At 45.2% G+C, this 27,693-nt stretch overlaps 1 protein-coding gene across 1 annotated transcript in view; it reads left to right on the plus strand.

Moving 5' to 3' along the window:
• ccdc170 (coiled-coil domain containing 170) overlaps nucleotides 1-27,693 on the plus strand; it is an 85,022-nt gene that overhangs the window by 49,523 nt on the left and 7,806 nt on the right. The window contains exons 9-12 of the mRNA XM_067989368.1: nucleotides 10,386-10,586; nucleotides 11,568-11,741; nucleotides 15,563-15,805; nucleotides 18,559-18,795. Coding sequence (XP_067845469.1) covers nucleotides 10,386-10,586; nucleotides 11,568-11,741; nucleotides 15,563-15,805; nucleotides 18,559-18,795 — 855 coding nt within the window. The remainder of the gene's footprint in view (nucleotides 1-10,385; nucleotides 10,587-11,567; nucleotides 11,742-15,562; nucleotides 15,806-18,558; nucleotides 18,796-27,693) is intronic.

Genomic DNA, 27,693 nt, shown 5'->3' on the forward strand with positions numbered 1-27,693 from the left:
AGGAGAATTTAGTTCTGTTGGAAAATCTTGATCCTACCCAAGGGGAAAGCTTTGTACATCATGCATGAGCAAACGCTCCCAGTGAGCCTGGGAAGCTGCTGTTCACCCATATTACACAAGACCAGCAAGTATCCCTTTGTGCTTTCACACAAAACTGGGGCGAGGGGGTAGGAATACAAGGCGGAACCTGGCTCTGCTGGGTTACTGCCCATTGCCCCATTGGAGGAAATCCAGATTGGGGGTGGGGGGGGTTGGCGCAGTGGGGTTGAGTACTTCTTCAGTCTTTCCCCCTTTATGTCCCATCAGCAGTTCTGCCAGATACATCTCTGAACATGGGTCCAGCTGATCCCATGTCTGATGAGAGGAGGCACATTCTGGGCCAGAGGTGGGCCCCAAAATCTTTTTAAAAAGCAAATCGCAATAGATCCCAGAAGGAACAATTCATGTTAGCACACTCGCCTCTGAGTCAGAATGTTGTGGGTTCAAGCCCCACTCCAGGGTCTTGAGCACAAAATCTGGGCTGACACTTCAGTGCAGTACTGAGGGAGTGCTGCATTGTTGGAGGTGCCATCTGCCCTCTCCGGTGGATGTAAAAGATCCCATGGCACTATTTTGAAGAAGAGCAGAGGAGTTCTTCCGGTGTCCTGGCCAGTGTTTATCCCTCAACCAACATCACTAAAACAGATTATCTGGTCGTTATCCCATTGCTGTTTGTGAGACCTAGCTGTGCGCAAATTGGCTGCTGCGTTCCTACATTACAATAGTTACTATACTTCAGAAGTACTTCATTGGCTGTAAAGCACTTTGGGGCATCCTAAGATTGTGAAAGGCTCTCTATAGGTGCAAGTCTTTATTTCTGGTCTTTCTTTCTTTATTGGAACAAGCGCCTAACATCACTGGACATCATTGAATTAACAATACTGACAGTCACCATCTCTGGTCCGAGTAGCCTCCAGCTCCCCCTCTTCAGTGGCAGGTTGCCGCTCCTAGATTATCCTAACACCGTAGGGTGGGGCATACCTGGTGCAGCCTCTAGTATTTAAATAATCCTATCCCTGGAATTTGGGACGGGAGCAGAGCAGCAAGGGGAATTTCTAGGTTGATGTAACATTGTGTCGATACATATGTTCAATTTTCTGATCGAAAATGGTGACACCAAAATAGTGGTAGCGCAGACTTAGCGACATAGGAACAGGAGCAGGCCATTCAGCCCCTTAAACCTGTTCTGTCATTCAATTAGATCATAGCTGATCTGTACCTCAATCCCATTTACCCGCCTTTGATCCATATCCCTTGATACTCTTACCTAACAAAAATCTATCGATCTCAGTCTTGGAAATTTAAATTGACCCAACATCCACAGTCTTTTGAGGGAGAGAGTTCCAGATTTCCACTATCCTTTGTGTGAATAAGTGCTTCCTGATTTCACTACTAAATAGCTCTAATTTTAAGGTTATGCCCCCTTAGAGGAATTAGTTTCTCTCCATCTACCCTAACAAATCCCTTTATCATTATAGACACCTCAATTAGATCACCCCTCAATCATCTAAACTCAAGGAAATACAAGCCAAGTTGGCTTTTCATTTTTAGTTTTAATGTTAAGCAGATGATATCTAGCTGTGTGTTACCACTCAAAGTAAGCAATGTCTTTGCTGCTAACATTTTTTTTGCCACTTGGTGATGCTACAGATCGGTCAGAGGCCAACAACTCGTATACTTTGGTTATTAGCTCCAGACATTTTTGTTGCAACATGATGTTACTTAAGTACTTAGAAACTGTTGGAATATGCACAGACACTGGAGGTGGACAGCTCACAACAGGAGTAAAGAGGGGGCATAAGCAACTGAAAATGAAGGAGAAAGGGACAGAATGGAAGTAAAGTGCACACAGCAAGGAGAGTGCAGTTGGATAATCGAAGGATCAGCAGGGAGACTAAAATAGAAAGATTTGGGAATCACTGCAATTGGGAGAAAAGGAGGAATAGAAATAGGAAAAGAAAAAATTAAGGCAATGTTAAAAATAAAGGATTTGATAAAGCAAAAAAGGATTATAATAAATGTCACCTTGGCTTCAGTTGTTAGCGCCTTGCTCTGAGTCAGAAGGTTGTGGGTTTGAACCCCACTCCAGGAATTGAGCACATAAACTTGGCTGGCACGAGTGCAGCACTGAGGAAGTGCTGCATTGTTGGAGGTGCCATATTTCGGATGAGATGTTAGACCAAGGCCCCATCTGCCTATCCCACCCCATCTTAGGTGGATGTGAAAGATCCCATGGAACTTTCCATGATAGTGGAACACATGCAATTAGTCCACAAGATAGGAAGTAGTGAAAAAGGAGGCGAGTTTCTGAAAGGAATTGAAAATTGGCTAAACCGCAGAAAGCAGAGGGTTCTTGCTATTGGAACTATGGCAACATGGCAAGGGGTCACTAGTCGGGTGCCTTGGAGATTCAGTGCTGTTTGTAGATGTATAAGTTTGATAACACAAAACTGGGGGAAGGTTCAACCAGCAGGGAAGACGCAAACTAAATACAAAGGGGAAGGTTGGGAAAGTGGGCTGATGTGTGAAACATGGCATTTAATGTGGAAAAATGGAAGGTGCCTCATCATATCTTAAACCAGGGACAGTGTCCCATCATTCCCAGGGACAATGCCCCATCAAACCAAGAGACAGTGCCCCATCAAACCCAGGGACAGTGCCTCATCATATCTTATACCGAGAGACAGTGCCCCATCATTCCCAGGGACAGTGCCCCATCATACCTTATACCGAGGGTCAGTGCCCCATCATACCTTACCGAGGGACAGTGCCCCATCATTCCCAGGGACAGTGCCCCATCATATCTTATTCCCAGGGACAGTGCCCGATCATGTAGGCAAGTTTCTGAGAAGTGCAAAAACAATAGAGCAGTAATAGTAGGGGATTTCAACTACCCTAATATTAACTGGAATACAATCAGTGCAAAAGGTGTAGAGGGCACAGAATTCTTAAATTGCATTCAGGAGAACTTTTTTAGGTTGTACATAGCAAGCCTAACAAGAGGGGGGGGAAGTTCTGGATTTAATTTTAGGGAGTGAAGTTGGGCAGGTGGAAGGAGTACCAGAGGGAGAGCATTTTGCTGGTAGTGATCATTATTCCATTAGATTTAGCATAGTTATGGAAAAGGACAAAGATAGAACAGGAGTAAAAGTTTTAAATTGGGGAAAGGCCAATTTTACTAAGCTGAGAGGTGATTTAGCAAAAGTGGACCGGAAACATCTACTTGAAGGTAAATCAGTTTCAGAGCAGTGGGAGGCATTCATGGGGTTCAGAGTAAACATGTTCTCACAAAGAAAAAGGGTGGGACTGCCAAATCTAGAGCCCCCTGGATGACTAGGAGCGTAAGGCAAAAAAGGGAAGCTTATGTCAGACACCAAGAGCTCAAACTGCAGAAAGCCTAGAGGAGTATAGAAAGTGCAGGGGTGAAATTAAAAAGGAAATTAGGAAATCAAAGAGAGGGCATGAAAAAGTACTGGCAAGTAAAATTAAGGAAAACCTAAAAATGTTTTATAAATACATAAAGAGCAAGAGGATAACTAAGGAAAGAGTAGGGCCTATTCGAGACCAAAAAGGTAACGTATGTGTGGAGGTGCAAGATGTGGGTATGGTTCTTAATGAATTCTTTGCGTCTGTCTTCACAAAAGAAGGGGGCGATGCAGAGATTGTAGTTAAGGAGGAGGAGTGTGAAATATTGGATGGTATAAACATAGTGAGAGAGGAAGTATTATGGGGATTAGCTTCTTTGAAAGTAAATAAATCACCAGGCCTGGATGAAATGTATCCCAGGCTGTTAAGAGAAGCGAGGGAGGAAATAGCGGAGGCTCTGACCATCATTTTCTAATCCTCCCTGGCTACAGGAGTGGTGCCAGAGGATTAAAGGACTGCTAACATTGTACCGTTGTTTAAAAAGGGAGAAAGAGATAGACCGAGTAATTATAGGCCAGTCAGTCTAACCTCAGTGGTGGGCAAATTATTGGAATCGATTCTGAGGGACAGCATAAATCGTCATTTAGAAAGGCATGGGTTAATCAAGGACAGTCAGCATGGAATTGTTAAGGGAAAGTCGTGTCTGACTAACTTGATTGAATTTTTTGAGGAGACAAGGAGGATCGATGAGAGTAGTGCGTTTGATGTAGCGTACATGGATTTTAGCAAGGCTTTTGACAAGGTCCCACATGGCAGACTGGTCAAAAAAGTAAAAGCCCATGGAATCCAAAGGAAAGTGGCTAGTTGGATCCAAAATTGGCACAGTGGCAGGTAGCAAAGTGTAATGGTTGACGGGTGTTTTTGCGAGTGGAAGGCTGTTTCCAATGGGGTCCTGCAAGGCTCAGTACTAGGTCCCTTGCTTTTTGTGGTATATATGAATGATTTGGACTTGAATGTGATCAAGAAGTTTGCAGATGATACAAAAATTGGCCGTGGTTGATAGTGAGGAGGAAAGCTGTAGACTGCAGGAAGATATCTATATCCAGGTGGGCAGAAAAGTGGCAAATGGAATTCAATCCAGAGAAGGGTGAGGTGATGCATTTGGGGAGGGCAAACAAGGCAAGGGAACACACAATAAATGGGAGGATATTGAAAGGTGTAGAGGAACAAAGGGACCTTGGAGTGCATGTCCACAGGTCCCTGAAGGTAGCAGGACAGGTAGATAAGGTGGTTAAAAAGGCATATGAGATACTTCCCTTTATTAGCCGAGGCATAGGTTTTAAGAGCAGGGAGGTTATGCTAGAGCTGTATAAAACATTGGTTAGGCCACAGCTTGAGTACTGCGTACAGTTCTGGTCGCCACATTACAGGAAAGATGTGATTGCACTAGAGAGGGTACAGAGGAGATTTATGAGGATGTTGCCAGGGCTGGAGAATTTTAGCTATGAGAAAAGATTGGATAAGCTGAGGTTGTTTTCTTTGGAACAAAGGAGGCTGAGGGGAGATTAAAATGAGGTATATAAAATTATGATGAGACTAGATAGAGTGGATAGGGAGGACCTATTTCCCTTAACAGAGGGGTCAGTGACCAGGGGGCATAGATTTAAAGTAATTGGTAGAAGGATTAGAGGGGAGCTGAGGAGAATTTTTTTTACCCAGAGGGTGGTGGGGGGTCTGGAATTCACTGCCTGAAAGGGTGGTAGAGGCAGATTTAAAAGAGGCAACTCATTTAAAAAGTACTTGGATGTGCACTTGAAGTCCCGTAACCTACAGGGCTATGGACCAAGTTCTGGAAAGTGGGATTAAGCTGGATAGCTCCTTTTCAGCTGGCACAGACACGATGGGCCGAATGGCCTCCTTCTGTGCCGTAACTTTCTATGATTCTATGATTCATACCTTATATCCAGGGACAGTGCCCCATCATACATTAGACTGAGTGACAGTGCCTAATCATACCCAGGGATAGTGCCCCATCATACCTTAGACCGAGGGACAGTGCCCCATCATACCTTATACCCAGGGACAGTGCCCCATCATACACTATGCCCAAAGATAGTGCCCCATTGCACGTTTTACCCAGGGACAGTACCCCATCATACCCAGGGACAGTGCCCCATTAAACCTTATACAGAGGGGCAGAAACCTTTAAGTAGTCACATCCTTTTTGCTGCGGCTCTTCAAAGGCTGCGTACTTCAAAAAAATGTTCTGGCCCCTTCCTTTTGGTGAGCTCCTGTCTGCATATACAACCTGGGCAGAGAGCTTTGTAAATTGAATGGGCCTCACCAAATTGCGAGACTAATGCCTTGATGCCAGGCCTTTGTAAATACCAGCTTATTTTCTTTTTTCCTGGGTAGGTGTTGAGTTACTAATCCCTGGTGCCAATCTGTGGAGCTCTGTTCATCTGTGTGAAAGGATTGGTCTTTTTATAGTTTGTTTAAGGATACACTGTGGGTTAAAAATGCATAATGGGAGCCTAGGGGAAAGCCAGGCATATGATCAGCCTTTGAGAGACTAAGTTTAACTGAGGCCACCAGTTCCATGTCGCCCACTCATTTGAACAGTATGGGTCTCTCTATAAATCGTACAAACTTACACTCCTGGCACATAACCTTGCTCACTGGGATCGGATGTCAGGAGTCCAGGTGCATGTTCCTCCTGACTGTCCATCCATAAATCCTTTGAGCAGGTGGGGCTCTTAAAATCCACCCAATGGCACCAGCAACCACAAAAATGACCAAACAAACAAATGGGAGGTTTCTGTACCTCTTGCTCTCTTTGCATGTGCTGAACATTACTATTCAGATTATCATCTGAAAAATCTTTATTGATTGTCTGGTAACAATGATGGTATTGAAGCCTCGAGGGGATTGCTGAAATGAAAAGACACTTAGCATTATTTTGTGACTCTGTGATGCAATGTTTGGAGAGGGCTGAATTTATTTATTCAGTACTTTGGAAGTAGGAGTGCCCCAGATGTAGGTTGTTATCTAGTCGAGGCCCCACTTTAGCCAGACAGCGCTTAAGTGCTCATAAAAACCATTAAAACATTCCACAGCAAAACAAAAAGGGAGAAACTGCAGAATCTGCAAACCCGAAACTAAAACAGTAAATGTTGGAAATGCACGGCAGGTCACTGGGTAAAGAGAAAAGGACACGTTAATGTTTCGGATGTGTACCCTTCATCGGAACTGAAGATTGAAAGATAAACAGGCATTTTAATAAGGCTGGAAAAACAATGAAACAGTGGAGAGAATCCACAGATACACCAATCACAGAGGGAGTTAGTGTATTAAGTGTTTTCTGTTTTGACCTTTTTCTCTATTTTTCAAGCCTTAAAAAATGCCTGTTTATCTCTCAGCCTTCAGTTCTGATGGCAGATACACACCTGAAACTTTAACCTGCCTTTTCTCTTTACTGCTGCTCGCTGATCCCATCAGACCCCATCTGGAGTACTGAGTTCAGTTCTGGGCACTGCACCTCAGGAAAGATATATTGGCATTGGAGAGGTACAGTACAGATTCACCAGAATGATACTGGGGCTTAAAGGGTTAAATTATGACGCCAGGTTGCATAAACTTGGCTTGTGATCCCCTGAGTTTAGAAGGTTGAGGAGTGTTTCAAATTATTAAATTTAGGGTAGATAGAGAGACACTAGGGTAGATAGGGTAAAGAGACAATGGCCCCGATATTGCCAGGGAGGCAGGTTGGCAACGGGGGGTCGACTGGGCGCGTGGGTAACCCGCCCAGTAAAATCGGTGGGTTCCCCACGCGATCGCGAATAAATTGAAGCCACTTACCTTGGCTTCTGGGTTTCCCGTTGGAAACCTGCGCAGTGGGCAGACCGCGCACCCGCATCACAGGCTGTCAGCTGGAGGAGCCCTATTTAAAGGGGCAGTCCTCCAATGCTGCTCCTGCAGTAAACAGCCAAAATTACAGCATGGAGCAGCCCAGGGGAAAGGCTGCTCCCAGGTTTAATGATGCCTCACTCCAGGATGGGGTGAGGAGGAGGAGGGAGATCTTCTACCCGGCGAACGGGAGGAAGTGGCCTGCCTCTGCCACCAAGAAGGCCTGGCTCGAGATGGCAGAGGAGGTCAGCAGCACCAGCAACATATCCTGCACCTGGATACAGTGCAGGAAGCCAAAGTGAGCACACTTACTCATTCTCCTACACTCCGTCTTCCACATCACCGCCCCCACCCCACAACTCCTTCTGCACTGCCAACACTACTTTATCACATCACTCCTCACAGCCACTCAAACCTCATCCTCAACTTACCTGCACTTACTCACCTCCCCAGTACTCATCCCACCACTACCACTCAACCCAATCCTAATACAATCTCATGGCTCTGACTCATACTCACCCTCTGATGCATCTCTTTCACGGTCACCCTCACCTAACCTGCCACTCGCTTTGCTGCAGCCACAGGGGATGCATCATGTATGAGAAGTAGGAAGCGTAAAGCAAAGGTTTCGTGAGCACAAAGGGGATGCACAAGGGTGTTTGACAGTTTGTCATGTTTTTTATTTATATTTGATTTTGGTTCAACTTACATTAAATATTATATTGTCACCACTACTGCCACATCTTGGCTATTCTTCACTGGTTTGTGCAATAAGTCCCTTTCATGAGGCTCTCCATGAACACCCACACTTGATGTCACCCATTGGGTCACCCCACAGTGGGTGTATGTGTAGTTGCACGACTATTTTGTGCAGGTGCCTGTGGCGCAGCACTGTGTTGTGGAGCTCCACGTGGCGGAGGTGGACGGCGTGCCTGGCAAGGCTGGGTGATGTTGCTCGTCCTCTGATGAAGTGATGAATGCAGCCATGGCGCTCACCCATCCTGACGGTGTGAGTTTGAGGGGATCCGTAAAGTAGATAAATGTGTTTGCACAGCAGAGTTTAGGATATAAATTAATAATTTTGAGTGGAAGGACAAAGGTGTTGCAGCCAAAACTTTGTCTGAAGTGAGAGAGTGCCCTGCTGCAATAAATGAGGTTTTCCCCCCAACTGTCAAAAAATCCTTTGCTTCTCCCACTGGCTGCTGACTGAAACACGTCTGCTCCAACAGGTAGTGTTTCCCATAGCATGGGAAACACGCTGAGGATCCTTCAAAATTGCACACCTGCCAAAACCTCCTGTCAATGAGGTCTGTCAAGTCCTCAACTAGGTAAGTAAGTATTTAAATTGTCATCCTGCCGGCTTTAATTGCCGGTGGGAGTCCCGCATGCGGGTGCTGCGTGCGCACCCGAACGCGTCACTGGGGAACCCGGAAGTGGGCGGGTTGGAGCCAGGCTCCTCCGGACCTGCTCTGGGATTCCCCGATTTTAGGAGGCCCCCTGCCCCCAACGCACCCGCTCGGCCATCCTAAAATCGACCCCAATATTCCCTCTAGTGAGGGAATCCAGAACATGGGAGCATAATCTTAAAATTAGAACAAGGCAATTTAGGAGTGATATGAGATAGCACTTTTCATCCAAAGGGTAGTGGAAATCTGGAACTCTCTCTTTAAAAGGCTGTGGATGCTGGGGGTCGATTGAAATTATTCAAGACTTAGATCGGTAGATTTTTGTTAAATAAGGGAATCAAGGGATATGGAACCAAGGCGGGAAAATGGAGTTGAGATACAGATCAGCCATGATCTAATTGAATGACGGAGCAGGCTAGAGGGGCTACTGTTCCCTTGTTCCTAAGCTGAACTGTTTTTTTTATTCGTTCATGGGATGTGGGTGTCACTTGCAAGGCCAGCATTTATTGCCCATCCCTATTGCCCTTGAGAAGGTGGTGATGAACCGCTTTCTTGAAGGGCTGCAGTCCGTGTGGTGAAGGTTCTCCCACAGTGCTGTTAGGTAGGGAGTTCCACTATTTTGACCCAGCGATGATGACAGAACAGCGATATATTTCCAAGTCGGGATGGTGTGTGACTTGGAGGGGAATGTGCAGGTGGTGCTGTTCCCATGTGCCTGCTGCCCTTGTCCTTCTAGGTGGTAGAGGTCGCGGGTTTGGGAGGTGCTGTCTAAATTTGGCAAGTTGTTGCAGTGTATTCTGTAGATGGTACACACTGCAGCCACGGTGCGCTGGTGGTGAAGGGAGTAAATGTTTAGGGTGGTGGATGGGGTGCCACTCAAGCAGGCTGCTTTGTCCTGGATGCTGTCGAGCTTCTTGAGTGTTGTTGGAGCTGCACTCATCCAGGCAAGTGGAGAGTATTCCATTACACTCCTGCCTTGTGCCTTGTAAAGCCTTGGAAAGGCTTTGGGGAGTCAGGAGGTGAGTGACTTGCTGCAGAATACCCAGCCTCTGACCTGCTCTTGTAGCCACGGTATTTATGTGGCTGGTCTAGTTAAGTTTCTGGTCAATGGTGATCCCTAGGATGTTGATGGTGGGGGATTCGGCAATGGTAATGCCATTGACTGTCAAGGGGAGGTGGTTGGACTCTCGCTCTTGTTGGAGATGGTCATTGCCTGGCACTTGTCCGACGCTGAGCTGTTTGCTTCCTTTTGCTACGTAGCAGAAAGAAGATAGAGTGGGAGGCCCAAAAAAAATACATAGATTTGATATACAGCTATTTCAATGGAAAAGCTGCAGGATCGAAGTAGACCAGCAGCTCCATCTTGCTTTCTTTCTGTACATTTGGTTTTCAGTACAATTGTATTGTGGTGCAGTCTTGAGATTTTTGCCTTGAGATTTTATGTGAGAAAAGTTGACTGTGTCATGCCTGAGAGCCCCATTGTATTTGTTAGTTCACATGTCACGTGAAAGCTTACTGCCAGTGTAATATGTTGGAATACAGTAAAAATATGACGCTGACACATTCTGACCGTGTATATCAAGACAATGATGGTCACTTCCAATTGCTAGCATCAGTACTGAAAAGCAAGGGAGAGCTTTAATTGTGTGCTTTTAACGTCTTTGCCAGACCGTATCACAGCTGGAAGAGAACGTGAGCAAACTAACGGAACAACTGGAGAGGCAGGCAGACCTGCACCAAGCTGCACTGCACCGCTGTACAAAGGTGGAGCAGAGGCTATCAGAGCTCCAGGAGCAAGTTCGGTACTTGGAGGGACATCTGCTAACTGGAGACGTGCTTCGTGATGCTCTGAGCCAGGACAAACAGAAAGTATGGGGCACAGCTGGATCAAGTTTGTTTTTTATTGTTTCAACACCTAAAATACTTCAATAAGATCTAATGAACAGTCTTGGCACTTGTCCCATCTGCTATGAGGGAAAGGAATGGGGCTATATATTTCTTATGGTTTTCCTGCAACCACTTTCATCCTTAGTATTAGGATGGTTCTTCCTTAACCCCAGGGGGCAGGACAATTTAGGCTGCAGAGTTCTTCACAGTGGCCATTATTGCCACTGCTTATCAGCAGACAGTGCTTGCGCTTTGCAAGATGGGATAGGTGAGCACGCTCAGTGCTTCCTCCTCCTCATGAGCCCACTAGCACTATGAAACAGTTCCTCCATTGCTTCAGCTAAGGCCTCTTAAAACTTACCCACTGAGGATAGCCAAATTTGAATCCCAGTGCCAAGATTAAAACTGAGGCTTAAATACAATGCTAATATTGAACTACTGCAGCCCTTAGACTGTCCTTGGCTCCCTCTCTGTTGAGCTAGTTGTGTACTTCATTAAGGAAAATCCATGCGCGTTGGGTAAATTATTCACAAGTATATTTGTAAGAAGAATTCAGCCCCTAGATTGCTAGTCAAAGGAAGAATTTCTCATAAGGTGGCTGGTCCTCGTAGGAGGGCACCATCTTCAAGAGAATGAAACAGTTCACGTCCTCATCTGGACTCCACTGTCATCTACTCCTGACTTTTGGCGAAGCGGCAAATATGTTGGGACCTGAAGCTGGATTTGAGGATGTGTCATGATTCAGTGTTTGGGCTTAGGAGTGACGGTGGCAAAGATGGCACTGGTGCCAGTCAGGTGCCCAGGTTTTATATATGTGATGTGAATTGGTGTCAATGTGAGAATTAAATCTGAGACAATTTACCCTAATATTTCTACACCTTTATTGGAAAGTTAAAATGAGTTTGCAACCATGTTGTAAAAATGTATACAAAATAATTCTTAAAATGTTCATTTTCTGTGTAGTATCTCAAATTCTTGGAGCACATAGCAGAGAAATTGAAGCTGGAGAGGATGACAGCAGAGATTGGCTTTGATATGCAGCTGGATGCAATTCTTGCCCGAGCTGATCAACTGGTTAAAATGGAGAGCGAGGCCATTATTGAAAACAAGACTCTTACATGCAGCCTGAAGAGAAAGGTAGAATAATCTGAGATATCCAATTCTGGCTTTGCCAAATTAATCTTGTTTTTTTAGTATATTGGTGAAATCTGAGAGGTGGTATGTTATTAGTTATGTTAAGAACAAGAAAAGGCCAATCAACTCATCAGTCACGATCCTTCCACACTCTACACAAACCCGTTCAATCTCCTTCCACAGTGCAAGTACATTCTACTCTATCATGGACTCTATCCACTCATTTAATCTCCTTCCACAGTCCAAGTACAATCTACTTTTTCATGGGCATTCTTGCTCTTTCCTACCTATCTGTCTTGTTCCTATCTGTCTATCTGTCTATGGCATATATTTTCATCTTCACCGCCTGGGCAGTAATCTGCCGGGCAGATTGCACGCCCCTTTATGGAACCCCTTTATTAATGATTTCTATGGACTGAAAATCAGAGGGTTTGGGCGATCCATCCCAGCAGATTACTGCCCACGCAGTGAAGACAAAAATCTACTCCTATATCTTTACAGTGCACATCAGTAATGATAACTTTAAATCTCCAGTTTAAATATTCAATGGGTGGGTATATACGTACGTACATATGAATTAAGAGCAGGAGTAGGCCATTCGGCCCCTCGAGCCTGCTCTACCATTTGATAAGATCATGACTGATCTGATTGTGACCTCAACTCTACTTTCCCGTCTACCTACTATAACCTTTGACTCCCTTGTTAATCAGGAATCTATCTAACTCAGCCTTAAGAATATTTAATGACCCTACCTCCACCATTCTCTGGGGAAGGGAGTTCCACAGACTCACAACCCTCTGAGAGAAAAAATTTCTCCTTTTCTCCGTCTTAAATGGGAGATCTCTTATTTTTAAACTGTGGCCCCTAGTTCTAGTCTCTCCCACAAGGGGAAACATCCCTTCAGCATCCACCCCTCTAGTCCCCTCAGGATCTTATCTGTTTCAATAAGATCACCTCTCATTCTTCTAAACTCCAGTGTATACAGGCCAACTTGTCCAACCTTTCCTCATAAGATAACTCCCTCATCCCAGGAATCAGTCAAGAGAACCTTCTCTGAACTGCCTCCAAAGTAATTATGTCCTTTCATGAATAAGGAGACCAAAACTGCACACAGTATTCTAGATGCTCTGTACAACTGTAGCAAAACATCTCTACTTTACTTGCAATAAATTACAACATTCCATTTGCCTTCTTAATCACTTGCTGTACCTGCATACTAACTTTTTGTGATTCATGTACTAGGACACCCAGATCACTCTGTACCTCAGAGTTCTGTAATCTCTCTCCATTTAAATAACATACTGCTTTTCTATTCCTCCTGCCAAAGTGGACAAGTTCACATTTTCCCACATTATACTCCATCTGCCAAATTTTTGCCCACTCACTTAACCTATCCATATCCCTTTGCACAGACTCCTTATGTCCTCTTCACAGTTTACTTTCCTACCTACCTTTGTGTCATCCGCAAATTTAGCAACCATACATTTGGTCCCTTCATCCAAGTCATTGATATAGATTGTAAATAGTTGAGGCCCCAGCACTGATCCCTGTGGCACTCCACTCGTTACATCTTGCCAACCGGAAAATGATCCATTTATGCCTACTCTCTGTTTCCTGTTAGCTAACCAATCCTTTATCTCCCTACACCATGAGCTCTTATTTTGTGTGGTAGCCTTTGATGTGGCACCTTGTCAAAAGCCTCCTGGAAATCCAAGTACACCACATCCACAGGATTTCCCTTTATCCACGTTGCTTGTTACTTCTTCAAAGAACTCTAATAAATTAGTCAAACACGATTTCCCTTTCACAAAGCCGTGTTGACTCTGCCTGATTGCATTGAGATTTTCTAAGTGCCCTGCTATAACCTCCTTAATAATAGATTCTAGCATTTTCCCTATGACAGATGTTAAGCTAACTGGCGTGTAGTTTCCTGCTTTCTGTCTCCCTCCTTTCTTGAATAGAGGAGTTACATTCGCTATTTTCCAATCTGATGGGACCCTTCCAGAATCTAGGGAATTTTGAAAAATTAATACCAATGCACCTACTATCTCTGCAGCCACTTCTTTTAAGACCCTGGGATGAAGTCCGTCAGGACCTGGGGACTTGTCAGCTTTTAGTTCTAATAATTTTTTCAGAACACTTTCCCTGGTGATTGTAAATGTTTTAAGTTCCTCCCTTCCTTTCACCTCTAGATTCACAATTATTTCTGGCATGTTATTTGTATCCTCTACAATGAAGACGGACACAAAATATCTGTTCAATTCATCCGTCATTTCTTTATTCTCCATTATTAATTCCCCAGACTCACTCTCTAGAGGACCAACGCTCACTTTACTTACTCTTTTCCTTTTTAAATACCTGTAGAAACTATTACTATCTGTTTTTATATTTATAGCTAGCTTTCTCTCGTACTCCAATTTCTCCCTCATTATTCTTTTAGTCATTCTTTGCTGTTTTTTAATATTCTGACCAATCTTCTGACCTGCCACTAACCTTCGCGGAATTGTATGCTGTTTCTTTCAATTTGATACTATCTTTAATTTCCTTAGTTAGCCACGGATGGTACGTCCTTCCCCTAGAGTCTTTCTTTCTCACAGGTAGAGCCCATGATAGGATAGAATGTAAATGGAATGTGGATGGAGATTGAACGGGTGAGTAGAGTCCATGATAGGGGAGAGTACATTTTCAGGCCGACACCACCCTGTTCATGGCAGGCGGGGGGTGGGAGGGCACCTAAAATCAGTCCCAATACTTCCTACAACCAAGGCTAGTTATACTTCCAGCAACTCGACCTACAGTTCCTGCTGTGCGTGTTTTCATGCTCGTTGTTGCGTACATTTTGAATTGAAAATACTAATTGGGTCCCTCCCCCACCAAGCCACCTCTTATGTGTTTTACTCGGCATTAACAGGGACTGGAAGTTGCAAGTTACTGTTACGTCCAGCCGATGTGGATTTAACACCTAAACCTGCAATAAATTCGCCCAACAACTGCACATGGGGAATTTGTAATCAAGAGCTTCCCAGGATGAGAATTTATTTACACTGGCTTGCAGTAAGGCTTGCGAATTAATTTTCACTCCAGGCTTTTTCAGAGCTACTTAATTCAGGCACTTTTCGCCTCCCTTTCCAAAAATGTTTGTGCTCTTCAAGGTAAGGGATGTTTGAGCCGGCGAATGGAACTCATCCCATTTCAGCATCAAACACTCCCAGGTTAGGAGCAGCACAGCCAGATAGGCAGTAAATATCCCTCTACTCAGTCCCAAAGAAAGAAAGACTTGCTTTTATATAGCGCCTTTCATAATCTCAGGACTTCCCAAAACGGTTTACAGCCAATGAAGTACTTTTGAAGTGTAGTTACATTGCATTGTAGGAAACGTGGCAGCCAATTTGTGCGCAGGAAGCTCCCAGCAATGAGATAATCACCAGATAATGCAGAAACAGCAGTGACATAATGACCAGATAATCTGTTTTAGTGATGTTGATTGAGGGATAAATATTGGCCAAGACGCCGAGGAGAACTCCCCTGGTCTTCTTAGTGCCATTGGATCTTTAATGTCCACCTGAGAGGGCAGTCGGGGCCTTGGTTTCATATCTCATCTGAAAGATGGCACTTTCGATATTGCAACACTCCCTCAGTACTGCACTAAAGTGTCAGCCTAGATTATGTGCTCAAGTCTCTGAAGTGGGACTTGAACCCACAACCTTCTAAATCAGAGGTGAGAATGCTACCTATTGGGCCAAGGCTGACACCTTAAAGATTGAACCACTTTCAGTTTGAGAGAATATGAGAAGGGAAGGTACTAATTCGTTTTACTCTTCCAGCTTAAAGCCCAGAAAGAGAAGTTAGATAGCAAAGAGTTGCACATGGACCTGCTGAGGAGAAAAATTACCCAACTGGATGTGGAGAAACAGACCCAAACTGCGCTGGCAGTAGAGAGAGACGAGGCCAACTTAACCGTGCGGAAGCTGCAGAAAAAGGTAGAACGTCTTGAGAAGGAACTCCGTTCAGCACACACCTCCAGCACGGATCTGAAAGCAAAGCTGTCCGACACTAATGAGCTCAAGGTAATTCCAAAATTCCCAGCCCTCTTACCGTCGATCCATGTACGATTGGCTTCCGTTCCGGTATTCTGCCGGTGGAGTTATGGAGGGGCTTTTAACCAGGAGAGGGTCGTGGGGTGGGGGGGGGGGGGGGCGGTTAAATTGGTAGAAATGTGAAACCCAACCTCAAACACGCCACTAATGCACCTGTTTCCATTTTAACCATGGCGGGTTTGGGGGCGTCTGAGTAACTCACTTTGGAGAGGCAGATCGGTCATTATAATATTTTAATAAGGCTTCTGTCCTCTGATTTTGGGAGCCATTCGAATTTAACGGCTGCAGGTTGGGTTTCCCAGGGCTCAGGAAACCCGGTAGCTAAAGGGAGGCAGCTAAATTCCTGATATGAGAGGATTGTTCTATGAGGAGAGATTGAGTAAAATGGACCTATATTCTCTGGACTTTAGAAGAATGAGAGGTGACCTCATTGAAAAGTATAAGATTCTGAGAGGGCTTGAAAGGGTAGATGGTGATAGGATGTTTTCCCTGGCTGGAGAGTTTCGAACTGGGGGTCATAGTTTCAGGATAAGCGGTCGGTCATTTAGGACTGAAATGAGGAGGAATTTCTTCACTCAGAGGTGAATCTTTGCAATTCTCTACTCCAGAGGGCTGTGGATGCTCAGTCGTTGAGTATAATCAAGGTTGAAATCAATAGATTTTTGGAATCCAAGGGAATCACGGGATATGCGGATTGGGCGGGAAAGTGGAGTTGAGGTCGAAGATCAGCCACGATCTTATTGAGTGGTGGAGCAGATCCAAGGGGCTGTATGGCTTATTCCTGCTCCTATTTCATACGTTCTTATGAGGGGGGAGCTGACGGATCCAGCAAGTAAGTGTTTTTTTAGAGCACTGCTTGTGGGCCAGAAGGAGGAGGAATGCTTCCCCTGGCCCCTGAAGTAAGTCGACTGCCGCGATCAGCCCGCCCACCCGCACCCCCCCCCCCCCCCCCCGGTGTTCTGCTTCCCTCCCTATGATCCACCCGCCCTGGGGCAATATGCCTCCCCCACCCCCGGGGCAATATGCCTCCCCCACCCCCGGGGCAATATGCCTCCCCCACCCCCGGGGCAATATGCCTCCCCCACCCCCGGGGCAATATGCCTCCCCCACCCCCGGGGCAATATGCCTCCCCCACCCCCGGGGCAATATGCCTCCTCCACCCCCGCGCGATCTGCCTCCCCCCCCCCCCCCCCCCCCCCCCCCCCGCGCGATCTGCCTCCCCCCCCCCCCGCGCGCGATCTGCCTCCCCCCCCCCCCCCCCCCGCGCGATCTGCCTCCCCCCCCCCCCCCCGCGCGATCTGCCTCCCCCCCCCCCCCCCCCCCCGCACGGTCTGCCTCCCCCCCCCCCCCCCCCCCCCGCACGGTCTGCCTCCCCCCCCCCCCCCCCGCGCGATCTGCCTCCCCCCGCCGCACCATGCCCTGATCTTTCCCTCCCTCCTCACTGCTGTGCTCCAAGCCCCCCCCAACCATGCCCCGATCTTTTCCGATTGCTGGGGACCATCCTCTATGGCCCCCGGCTGTGGCCTTCTACCGCTGGCTTTCCTTCTTGGTAGCCAGCCTTCCTTTCAATCTGGCCGACTGCTGGACGGGAAACGGAGTAAAAAAAATGATAGTGAGGTCCTCCCGTTAAATCGGCAGGACCTCCACATTCCCGGCATTTCTAGGTTTCCCGGCTGCAAACACATGCCCCTGCTTCCTCCCCGCCTTCCGGTAAATTTCGGCACCACGATCTCACAACCAATTAGCCTTGAGGGTTACTGCAGCTGGACAGGGTAAGTGGAATAGGGGCTCCAGCAATTCAATAATGTGAATTTGACTGCCTGCTTTTGAAAATGTGCCACTTGACTCTCTGCTGTAAATGGTGGCTGTTTCCTAGTTCCGTACCAACCGCCATGTTCCTCTTCACATTGAAGAGAGAGCCAGATGATGTCATAAATTATAACTGCGAATGGTAACTGCATTGACCTATCCTTCCAGCAAGATTGCGGATTGAAGAATCATTGCTGTACTGTGCACTCCTCACTCCAACCCATGCTCCCTTTGAGTTCAGCTCCACACTGGGAGCATCGGCCTCGTGAATTGATCCTCTGGCTGACACATGTTGTATAAATCAAGTGGCCATAGTTAACTAGAAACTCAGAAAATATTCCTGATTTTGATGTTTAAAGAACTACTATTTTTTTAAATTTTTCATTCTAGGGATGTGGACACTGCTGGCAAGGCCAGCATTCATTGCCCATCCCTAGTTGCCCTGAGTAGATGGTAATACAACTGAGTGGCTGGCTAGGCCACTTCAAAGGGCAGTTAGGAGTCAACCACGTTGGTGTGAGACTGGTGTCACATATGGCCAGACCAGGTAAGATGGCAGGTTTCCTTCCCTAAAGGACATTAGTGAACCAGTTGGGTTTTTATGACAGTCTGACAGCTTCATGGTCACTTTTATTGATGCCTGCTTTTTAAAACTGAATTCAAATTCTTAAACTGCCATGGTGGGATTTGAACTCACGTTCTCTGGATTACTAGCATAGTATCATAACCACTACACCAGTACCCTTAATTGGCCAGTTGATGCTGAGATGTAAATTGCCCTCTACAGTGAGGTGTCAGATAAGCGTTTACACACTTCTCTTCATTTAATAGAAAATCTTATTGTTAATTGATTCTCTGTAAAGTGTGCTCAGTTCCATTCGATACAACTGTCTTCCCCTCCAACACGTCTGTAGATTAAAACACTGGAGCAAAACAAAACTATAGAGGAGCTGAATAAATCTGTGAAGAAGCTGTGGAAGTTGAAGGAGGAAGCTAAAGAAAAGCTAAACTCCACAAAGTCAGAGCTGGACTTCACTGAATTTGAGGCAAAGGAGGAGAAAGATCGAGCCCAGAACATACTGGAGGCTGTGAGCAGTGAGCTTAAGACACTCAAACAAACCCTGGAGGAAGTGGCCAAAAGAGAGAGACAGGTAGGAATATTCATCCTTCTGCTCAACAAGGTGAAGAGTGACATGATCGGAGAGTGGAATGTTTCCCATTTCCGGCAGCACGGAGTCATTCTGTACGAAGTGCAAGAGGTGTCAGCCATAGCTCAGTGGGTAGCCCTCTTGCCTCTGCGTCAGAAGTTTGTGGGTTCAAGTCCCATTCCAGAGACTTGAGCACATAATCTAGGCTGACTCTCCAGTGCAGTATTGAGGGAGTTCTGCACTGTCGGTGGTGCTGTCTTTCGGATGAGACGTTAAACCGAGGCATGATCCCATGGCACTATTCAAAGCATATTCAGGGGAATTCTCCTGGAGTCCTGACCAATATTTATTCCTCAACCAACAGATTATCCGGTCATTATCTCATTGCTGTTAGTGGGACCTTGCTGTGCGCAAATTGACTGCCACATTTCCTACATTACAACAGTGACTATACTTCAAAAGTACTTCATTGGCTGTAAAGTGCTTTGGGACGTCCTTAAATGCAAGTTCTTTCTTTCTTTAACACAGACTAGACTCAAAGCACAGCTGCCAGTTCCAGGGAGTCACAGTTAAGTATATGTGGAAAAAACAGATATTTGAAAGCCGTGTGTGACATGCAGAAACACATTCAAGTGGCTCAAAGGGCACCTTGGGGTAAATGTTACCAGGTGGTGCTGCCAGTGGAGAGCAGGTCAACAATTGAACGCGAAGGTCAACGTGGCTCCGCCATCCCAATGCTCTCGGTTGTTAAAATTCCTCAGAAGATCAGGAAGGCCATGAATCAGGTGCACTGACTTTGGCACCCTCGCCTTGATCCACCCTCCCGTTGAGCAAGGCTCCACTCCGGGAGTGTTAACAGTAGAATCTACCTTCCCCCATCCTTAAAGGGTTAAATTATGAGGCCAGCTTGCATAAACTTGGCTTGCATTCCCTTGAGTTTAGAAAGTTGAGGGTGCTGATCGAGGTGTTTAAAATGCTGAAAGAATTTGATAGGGTAGATACGGAGAAACTATTTCCTCTGGTGGGAGAGTCCAGAACAAGGGGGCTGGGCCATTCAGTAGCGAAATCAGGAAGCACTTCTTCACACAGAGGGTGGTGAAAATCTGGAACTCTCCCCAAAAGGCTGTGGATGTTGGGGGTCAATTGAAATTTTCAAGACTAAGATAGATAGATTTTTGTTGGTTAAGGGTATCAAGGGATATGGAGCAAAGCAGGGTAAATGGAGTTGAGGAACAGATCAGCCATGATCTAATTGAATGGCGGAGCAGGCCTGAGGGGCTGAATGGCCTACACCTGTTCTTATGTTCCTATCTCCATCTAGTAGAAAGGCACAGAGCAGGATTTGCCCAAAGAGCGTATTATTAACGGACGATGAATCGGGTAGCTGTGTAATTGGCGTTCTGCCCACCCCATGCGTCCGATATCCCTGTACGTAATCCGGGATCGCAGACACAAAACAGAATGCCCCGTTAATAGTTTGTGAACAACATTCGAACACTGAGAGGTGGTTACACCCCGATTCTAAAACAATATGTGTGGCTTGTATCGACGACCTCTTCTGAGCTGGAGTTGGTACCTGTAGTAGTTTTCCTGTCTCACTTGCCCAGAAGAGGGAGTGTTTTACTCCAATATGTTAGGCCAGTGTTACTGTGGAGCAGGCTAAACTGCAGACATGCTTTGATGAAGGATTTATACCTTCTGCCTCACAGAGGTACAACTTCCTCTGCCCATTGTTAAGGAGAATGAGAGGGGTAATGACCATAGAATGATCAACGTTCTATAGTCATTTTAGAGAATCAGTGAGAAGTGTGGCAGAGTTTCTGTGCCAAGGCAGAACCGGGGAGACTTGTGGTCTAGACATTGGGAGGCAGTGGAGGCAACTGAGGCAGGCGGAGGCAATCGGGAGGGGGTGAAGCTAATTGGGAGGGGATGGGGCTAATTGGGAGGAGGTGTAGCCATTTGGGAGAGGGGTGGAGGCATTCGGGAGGGGGTAGACCCCTGCTGCGTTCAGGGCAAACCATTTTCTGGTTCAGGTCCTAAAACAGGTGTTCGACCCCTGATTAGCATATTCACGGGGCCTAATGCCTGTTTTAGGCAGTCACTAGGGACACCTCTAAAGCATCCTAACCAATATGACATCGGACGTGGTTCCAACTCTATTTGGGCACGGGAGGTTGGATCCCTAAATTGGACCTCTTTGTACCTGGAATATGAGCGCAAAGAGGTCCAATTTTGCCCCCCTGATTTTAAGAATTCCTTGAGCTAAATGTTAGTACTTCAATTACCGCTGATGGAATAACCAACTTCAGTGCATCCCTAGCAGGTTATCCTGTTAGGCATTTGCGCCACTTTCAAATGTCTGTCCCTAAAATCACTTCAGAGTCCGTTTACTACAAGTTACAATTAACCGGTTATTGGTTGAGTGGGGCAGGAAGTGACCGTCAAGATTCGAAAGGAACATTAGGGTCAATTTCACAAAGTCCTGCTACTGGAAAGAGCCTTCTCTGCTAGGAGTGCGTATCAGGTGCACGTGGGAATCACCTGCTGGAACTCCTGAGTTGTACTCCCAGAGGGCGAGGCTCCACACCAGGGTGCAATTTTATAAAATAATCCTTACTTAACCTATGGCATCCTCTGATCCCTTAATACAGTGTGATCACTCCTGGATATAGGTTATTCTCTATATAAGCTCTGTATGTATGAATTTGTATATGTGTGTGTGTGTGTGTGTGCGTGCGGTGCATGTGTACTTGTGTGTGTGTCTGGAGGGGGGAGCTTAGCTCTCCTGAAGACTGTACAGTTGGAGGCATAAACTATCCTGAGTCCCGCGTGTATCTTATTCTTTTCTGTGGTAACTGGAAAGGTTCAGGTATACATGGGAAAAATGTAAAAAAAGAATAATCTAAGTTGCACAGAGGCAGAAAGCTTGAGCAGTCTCAAGTGCTCCTTCTAGGCTCTTTCTGTTCTTGAATCACTAACACTGCAACAAGATGAGGAATCAATCGTGTTCAGTGAGTGGCAAAATACACCATGTCTTTCACACCCTATCTGACATCGCCCACACAACGCTGACTCCTGCTGCAAGCAAGTTAGCAGGCATCAGAGAGAAAGAACTATTTTTAAATAAGTCTGGTCAATATTTTTGTACTGCAGTTTGGCTTCTCTACTTTCTATATAGAAATTCACAGAATTACATAGAATTTTACAGCACAGAAACAGGCCATTCGGCCCAACTGGTCTACGCTGGTATTTTTGCTCCACACGAGTCCCCTCCCACCCTACGTCATCTCACCCTTCTATTCCTTTCTCCCTCATGTACTTATCTAGATTCCCCATAAATGCGTCTATGCTATTCACCTCAACTACTCCATTTGGTAGCGAGTTCTACATTCTAACCACTCTCGGGGTAAAGAAGTTTCTCCTGAATTCCCAATTGGATTTATTAGTGACTATCTTATAATTATGGCCCCCAATTTTGGTCTTTCCCACAAGTGGAAACATCTTCTCTACATCTACCCTATTGAACAGCTTCATAACTTTAAATACCTCAATCCATGTCTGATCCTTGATACTCATTTGTAAAGAAGTATCTCACGAGATACTTTATCAAAAGCCTTTTGGAAGTCAAGGTATGCTACGTTGCATGGCTCCCCTGTCAATTTTGGATGTTGCCTGCTTGAAGAGTCGGAGATTAACTGGGTAAGAGCAGGTTGGATTTCTGCTGTGATGGTCACCCCCTCTCCCCCCTTAAAATATCTTTAAGGATTTGCTGCTTATTACTTCCTCCCTTTCTAATTTCCACCAAGCTATGCTGCAATCTAGGAGGCAAGCAGGTAAGCCATCATCCTAGACAATCAATTGGTATGAGTTGCACGGACCGGCCTGGCCTCACTCTAGATTCCCTTCCTTTGATGAGCGACTTTAGCCCATTTACCACCTCGTGTACTGCTCAACCTTAAGTGTTAGCCATGGCCCAATGGTCGCACTCTCGCCTCTGAGTCAGAGGGTCGTGGGTTCAAGCCCCACTACAGAGACTTGAGCACATAATCCAGGCTGATACACCTAGTGCAGTACTGAGGGAGTGCTGCATTATCTTTTGGATGAGATGGTAAATCGAGGCCCTGTCTGCCCTCTCAGGTGGACGTAATAGATCCCCCGACACTATTCTAAGAAGAGCAGGGGAGTTCTCCCTGGTGTTTTGGCCAATATTTATCCCTGAACCAATATCACTAAAACAGATTATCTTGTCATTTATCTCATTGCTGTGTGTGGGAGCTTGGTGTGCGCAAATTGGCTGCTGCGTTTCCCTACATTACAACAATTACCATACTTCAAAAGTACTTCATTGGCTGGAAAGCGCTTTGAGATGATGAGGTCGTGAAAGGCGCTATATAAACGCAAGTCTTTCTTTCTTTGGAATTGAAGCTCTGTCTACTTCAAGACCTTCCATTCTTATCTGCCCACTGCCTAGCCTCACCTCCACTTTCTCCCCTCCCCCTTTTCTGCCATGCATGGAAGTCTGAGGATAAATTTGCCAGGCTGTACCGGGGATGCGGTGTATCGCTCAACAGCAGCGCAGATCAGAGAATCGGGCCCAGGAGGCCGAGCGCCCCTCATTCATACTGTTCCCCATTTTTAGGTGTTTCATTTTAATGACCAGGACATCGGGAACATCCCGAATCGAGCAGGCTGACCTCCGTGCCTGATTCTCCAATCCGTGCTCCCATCAATCGAGGCAACCTGCCAGGAGCCTCACCTCACAAACTCCACCCTCGGGCACCTTGACTCTCATCTATATGAGATCAGATGAGAAGTAGTTTGTTAACAATTCTAATGTGTTCCTGATAAAGCCTCTCATTTGTGTTCTCTTCCCCCTTTTTATCTCTACTGCAAAGCAGCGTTGTTATTTTCATATTCTCCATTTTCAGTTTACTTCATAGCATCATAGAATTGTACAGCACAGAAGAAGGCATTCGGCCCATCGTGCTTGTGCTGGCTCTTTGAAGGAGCTATCCGATTAGTCCCATTCCCCTGCTTTTTCCCCATAGCCCTGCAAGTTTTTACTTTTCAAGTATATAACCAATTCCATTTTGAAAATTACTATTGAATCTGCTTCCACCACCCTTTCAGGCAATGCATTCACTGCGTAAAAGAAATTCTCCCCATCTTCCCCCTGGTTCTTTTGCCAGTTACCTTAAATCTTTGCCCTCTGGTTACTGACCCTCCTGCCAGAGGAAACAGTTTCTCCTTATTTACCCTATCAAAACCTGTCATTATTTTGAACACCTCTATTAAATCTCCCCTTAACCAACTTGCAGTCATTTTAAGTGTGCTGAAGTGACAGTGGAAGATCGGGACATTCTCTGTGGAAATTCAGGGCCTATAGGCCAGAAATTAGAAAAGAAGAATGCCATGTGAATATGCTAAAATATTTGCCCTTTGTTTACTGGAAATCTGTTTGAAACTCTTGAGTTGAGATGTTTTCTGCAGTTTGAGGTCTGTTCTTTCTGCTTCTGTTTCTTCATCTTCTTTCAACTTGTTTTTATAATTTCCATGTTCCCTTCCTTGCCAGATACTTTGAATGTTTGTCCCTTTTGCAAGGTTTTGCATTCCTACCTAAACCACATTGGCCTCTGTTGCCATTTCCACTGTTTTGACATAAGTGGGATGAACCTCAGCTGTCCTGTGTCCAACTGTTTCTTGAATATTTCTTGCTGCTTCTTTGTAGATTCCTGATATATTTAGAGTTATCATAGTATCAAATATGTTACAGCACAGAAGGAGGCCATTCAACCCATCATACCTGTGCCAGCTCTTTGAAAAAGCTATCCAATTAGTCCCATTCCCCTAATCTTCCCCCATAGCCCTGTAATTCTTTTCCCTTCAAGTATTTATCCAATTCCCTTTTGAAAGTTACTAATGAATCTGCTACCACTACCCTTTCAGGCAGTGCACTCCAGATCATAACAACTCTGCGGAAAAAATGTTTCCTCATGTCACTCCTGGTTCTTTTGCCAATCACCTTAAATCTGTGTCCTCTGGTTACTGATCCATTTGCCACTGGAAACAGTTTCTCCTTATTTACTCTATCAAAACCGTTCATGATTTTCAACACCTCTATCAAATTCCTCTTAATCTTCTCTGCTCTAAGGAGAACAACCCCAGCTTCTCAAGTCTCTCTACATAACTGAAGTCCCTGATCCCTGGCACCAGTCTAGTAAATCTCTTCTGCACCTAAGGCCTTGACATCCTTCCTAAAGTGTGGTTCCCAGAATTGAACACAATACTCCAGCTGAGGCCAAACCGGTGTTTTATAAGGCTTTAGCATAACTTCCTTGCTTTTGTACTCTATGTCTCTATTAATAAAGCCCAGGATCCCATATGCTTTTTTAACAGCCTTCGCAACCTTCAAAGATTTATGTATTTACACCCCCAGGTCTCTCTGTTCCTGTACCCCCTTTAAAATTGTACCATTTAGTTTATATTGCCTCTCCTCATTCTTCCTACCAAAATGTATCACTTCTCTGCATTAAATTTCATCTGCCATGTGTCTGCCCATTTCACCAATCTGTCTATGTCCTCCTGAAGTCTGTTACTATCCCCCACATTGTTTACTACATTTTTGAGTTTTGTGTCATCTGTAAACTTTGAAATTATACCCAAATCCAGGTCATTAATATATATCAAAAAGACCCCTAAGGGACACCACTGTATATTTCCCTTCGGTCTGAAAAACAACCGTTCACCACTACTCTCTGCTTTCTGTCCCTTAGCCAATTTTGTATCCACGCTGCCACGCTCCCTTTAATACCATGGGCTTTAATTTTGTTTACAAGTCTATTATGTTGTACTTTATCAAATGCCTTTTGAAAGTCCATATACACATCAACCACACTACCCTCATCACCCCTCTCCGTTACTTCATCAAAGAACTCAATCAAGTTAGTCAAACACAATTTTTCTTTAACAAATCAGTGCTGATTTCCATTTATTAGCCCATACTTTTTCAAGTGCCAGTTAATTTTGTTCTGGATTGTTGTCTCCAAAAGATTCTCCACCACCGACGTTAGGCTGACTGGCCTGTAATTGCTGGGTTTAACCCTCTCCCCTTTTTTGAACAGGGGTGTAACATTTGCAATCCTCCAGTCCTCTGACACAGCCCCCATATCTAAGGAGGATTGGAAGATTGTGGCCAGAGCCTCCGCAATTTTTACCCTTACTTCCCTCAGTAACCTAGGATGCATCCCATCTGGACCGGATGACTTTTCTGCTTTGAGTACTGCCAACCTTTTAAGTACCTCCTCTTCATCTATTTTTATCTTATCCAATATCACTACAACCTCCTCTTTTACTGTTACATTGGCAGCATCCTCTTCTCTAGTGAAGACCAATGCGAAGTATTCATTTAGTACCTCAGCCATACCCTCTGCCTCTACAAGAAGATCTCCTTTTTAGTCCCTAATTGGCCCCACCCTTGCTTTGACTACCCTTTTACTATTTATATGTTTATAAAAGACTTTTGGGTTCTGTTTTATGTTAGCCGCTAATCTGTTCTCGTACTCTCTCTTTGCCCATCTTATTCCCTTTTTTGGATCTCCTCTGTACTTTCCGTATTTAGCTTGATTCTCTACTGTATTATGAATCTTACATTTGTCATAAGCCTCCTTTTTCTGTTTTATTTTAATCTCTATATCTTTAGTCATCCAGGGAGCTCTAGCTTTGGATGTCCTTCCTTTCCCCCTTGTTGGGAATGTGTCTACTCTCTACCTGAACCATCTCTCCCTTGAAGGCCACCCATTGTTCAATTACTGTTTTGCCTACCAATTTTTGATACCAATCCACCTGGGCAAGATCCCTTTTTAACTCACTGAAATTAACCCTCCTCCAGTTAAGTATTTTTACATTTGATTGTTCCTTGCCCTTTTCCATAACTATTCTAAACCTAATGATATCATGATCACTGTTCCCCAAATGCTCCCCCACAAATTCGCCAGAACTAGATCCAGCACTGCTTCCTTCCTCGTTGGGCTGGAAACACATTGATCAAGAAAGTTCTCTTGTATATATTTCATGAATTCTCCCCACCTTTGGCCTTTACACTGTTACTATCCCAGTCTATATTAGGATAATTGAAGACCCCCATTATCACTACTATATAGTTCTTGCATCTTTTTGTAACTTGCCTGAAAATTTGCTCCTCTATCAACTTCCCACTATTTGGTGGCCTATGGTATATACCCAGTAGCCTAGTAGCTCCTTTATTGTTCCTTAATTCTAACAAAATTGATTCTGCCTTTGACCCCTCAACTACATCATCCCTTTCCAGTGCTATAAGTTTCTTTGAACAATACTGCTCCTCCCCCTCCATTCTTTCTTTCCCTACCTTTCCTGAATACCTTGTAGCCAGGAATATTAAGTACCCAGTCCTCTACTTCTTTGAGTCTCTGTTATTGCTACTGTATCATAGTCCCATGTGGCAACTTGTGCCTGCAGCTCACCAACCTTATTTACCATGCTATGTGCATTTACACACATGCATTCCAAACTCATCTTAGGCTGCTTCACATTTGCCCCCGATTTAATCCCTCCTCTTTCTGAACTATTCTTTACTCTAGTGCTGTTTGTCTCTCTCATTCCTTTCTGCACCTTGTTTCTCCTTTCTAGTGTTTCATTCTGGTGTCCATCCCCCTGCCAAATCATCAAACTTACATTCGGCCCTTCGTTCCCATGCCAGTGCCAGCTCTTCAACTGGAGCTGTCCAGTCTAATCCTGTCACCCCGTCCTTTCCTATTGCCCGTTAATTTTTTTCCTTTTTCAATTCTTACCCAAATCCCTTGTAAATGATGTTACAGTCTTCCCCCTTACCCTTCCCTGATACAATCAGAAAAGCCTTTCTTCCTG

Source organism: Heptranchias perlo, chromosome 8 (assembly GCF_035084215.1).
Source record: "Heptranchias perlo isolate sHepPer1 chromosome 8, sHepPer1.hap1, whole genome shotgun sequence".
Taxonomy (NCBI): domain Eukaryota; kingdom Metazoa; phylum Chordata; class Chondrichthyes; order Hexanchiformes; family Hexanchidae; genus Heptranchias; species Heptranchias perlo.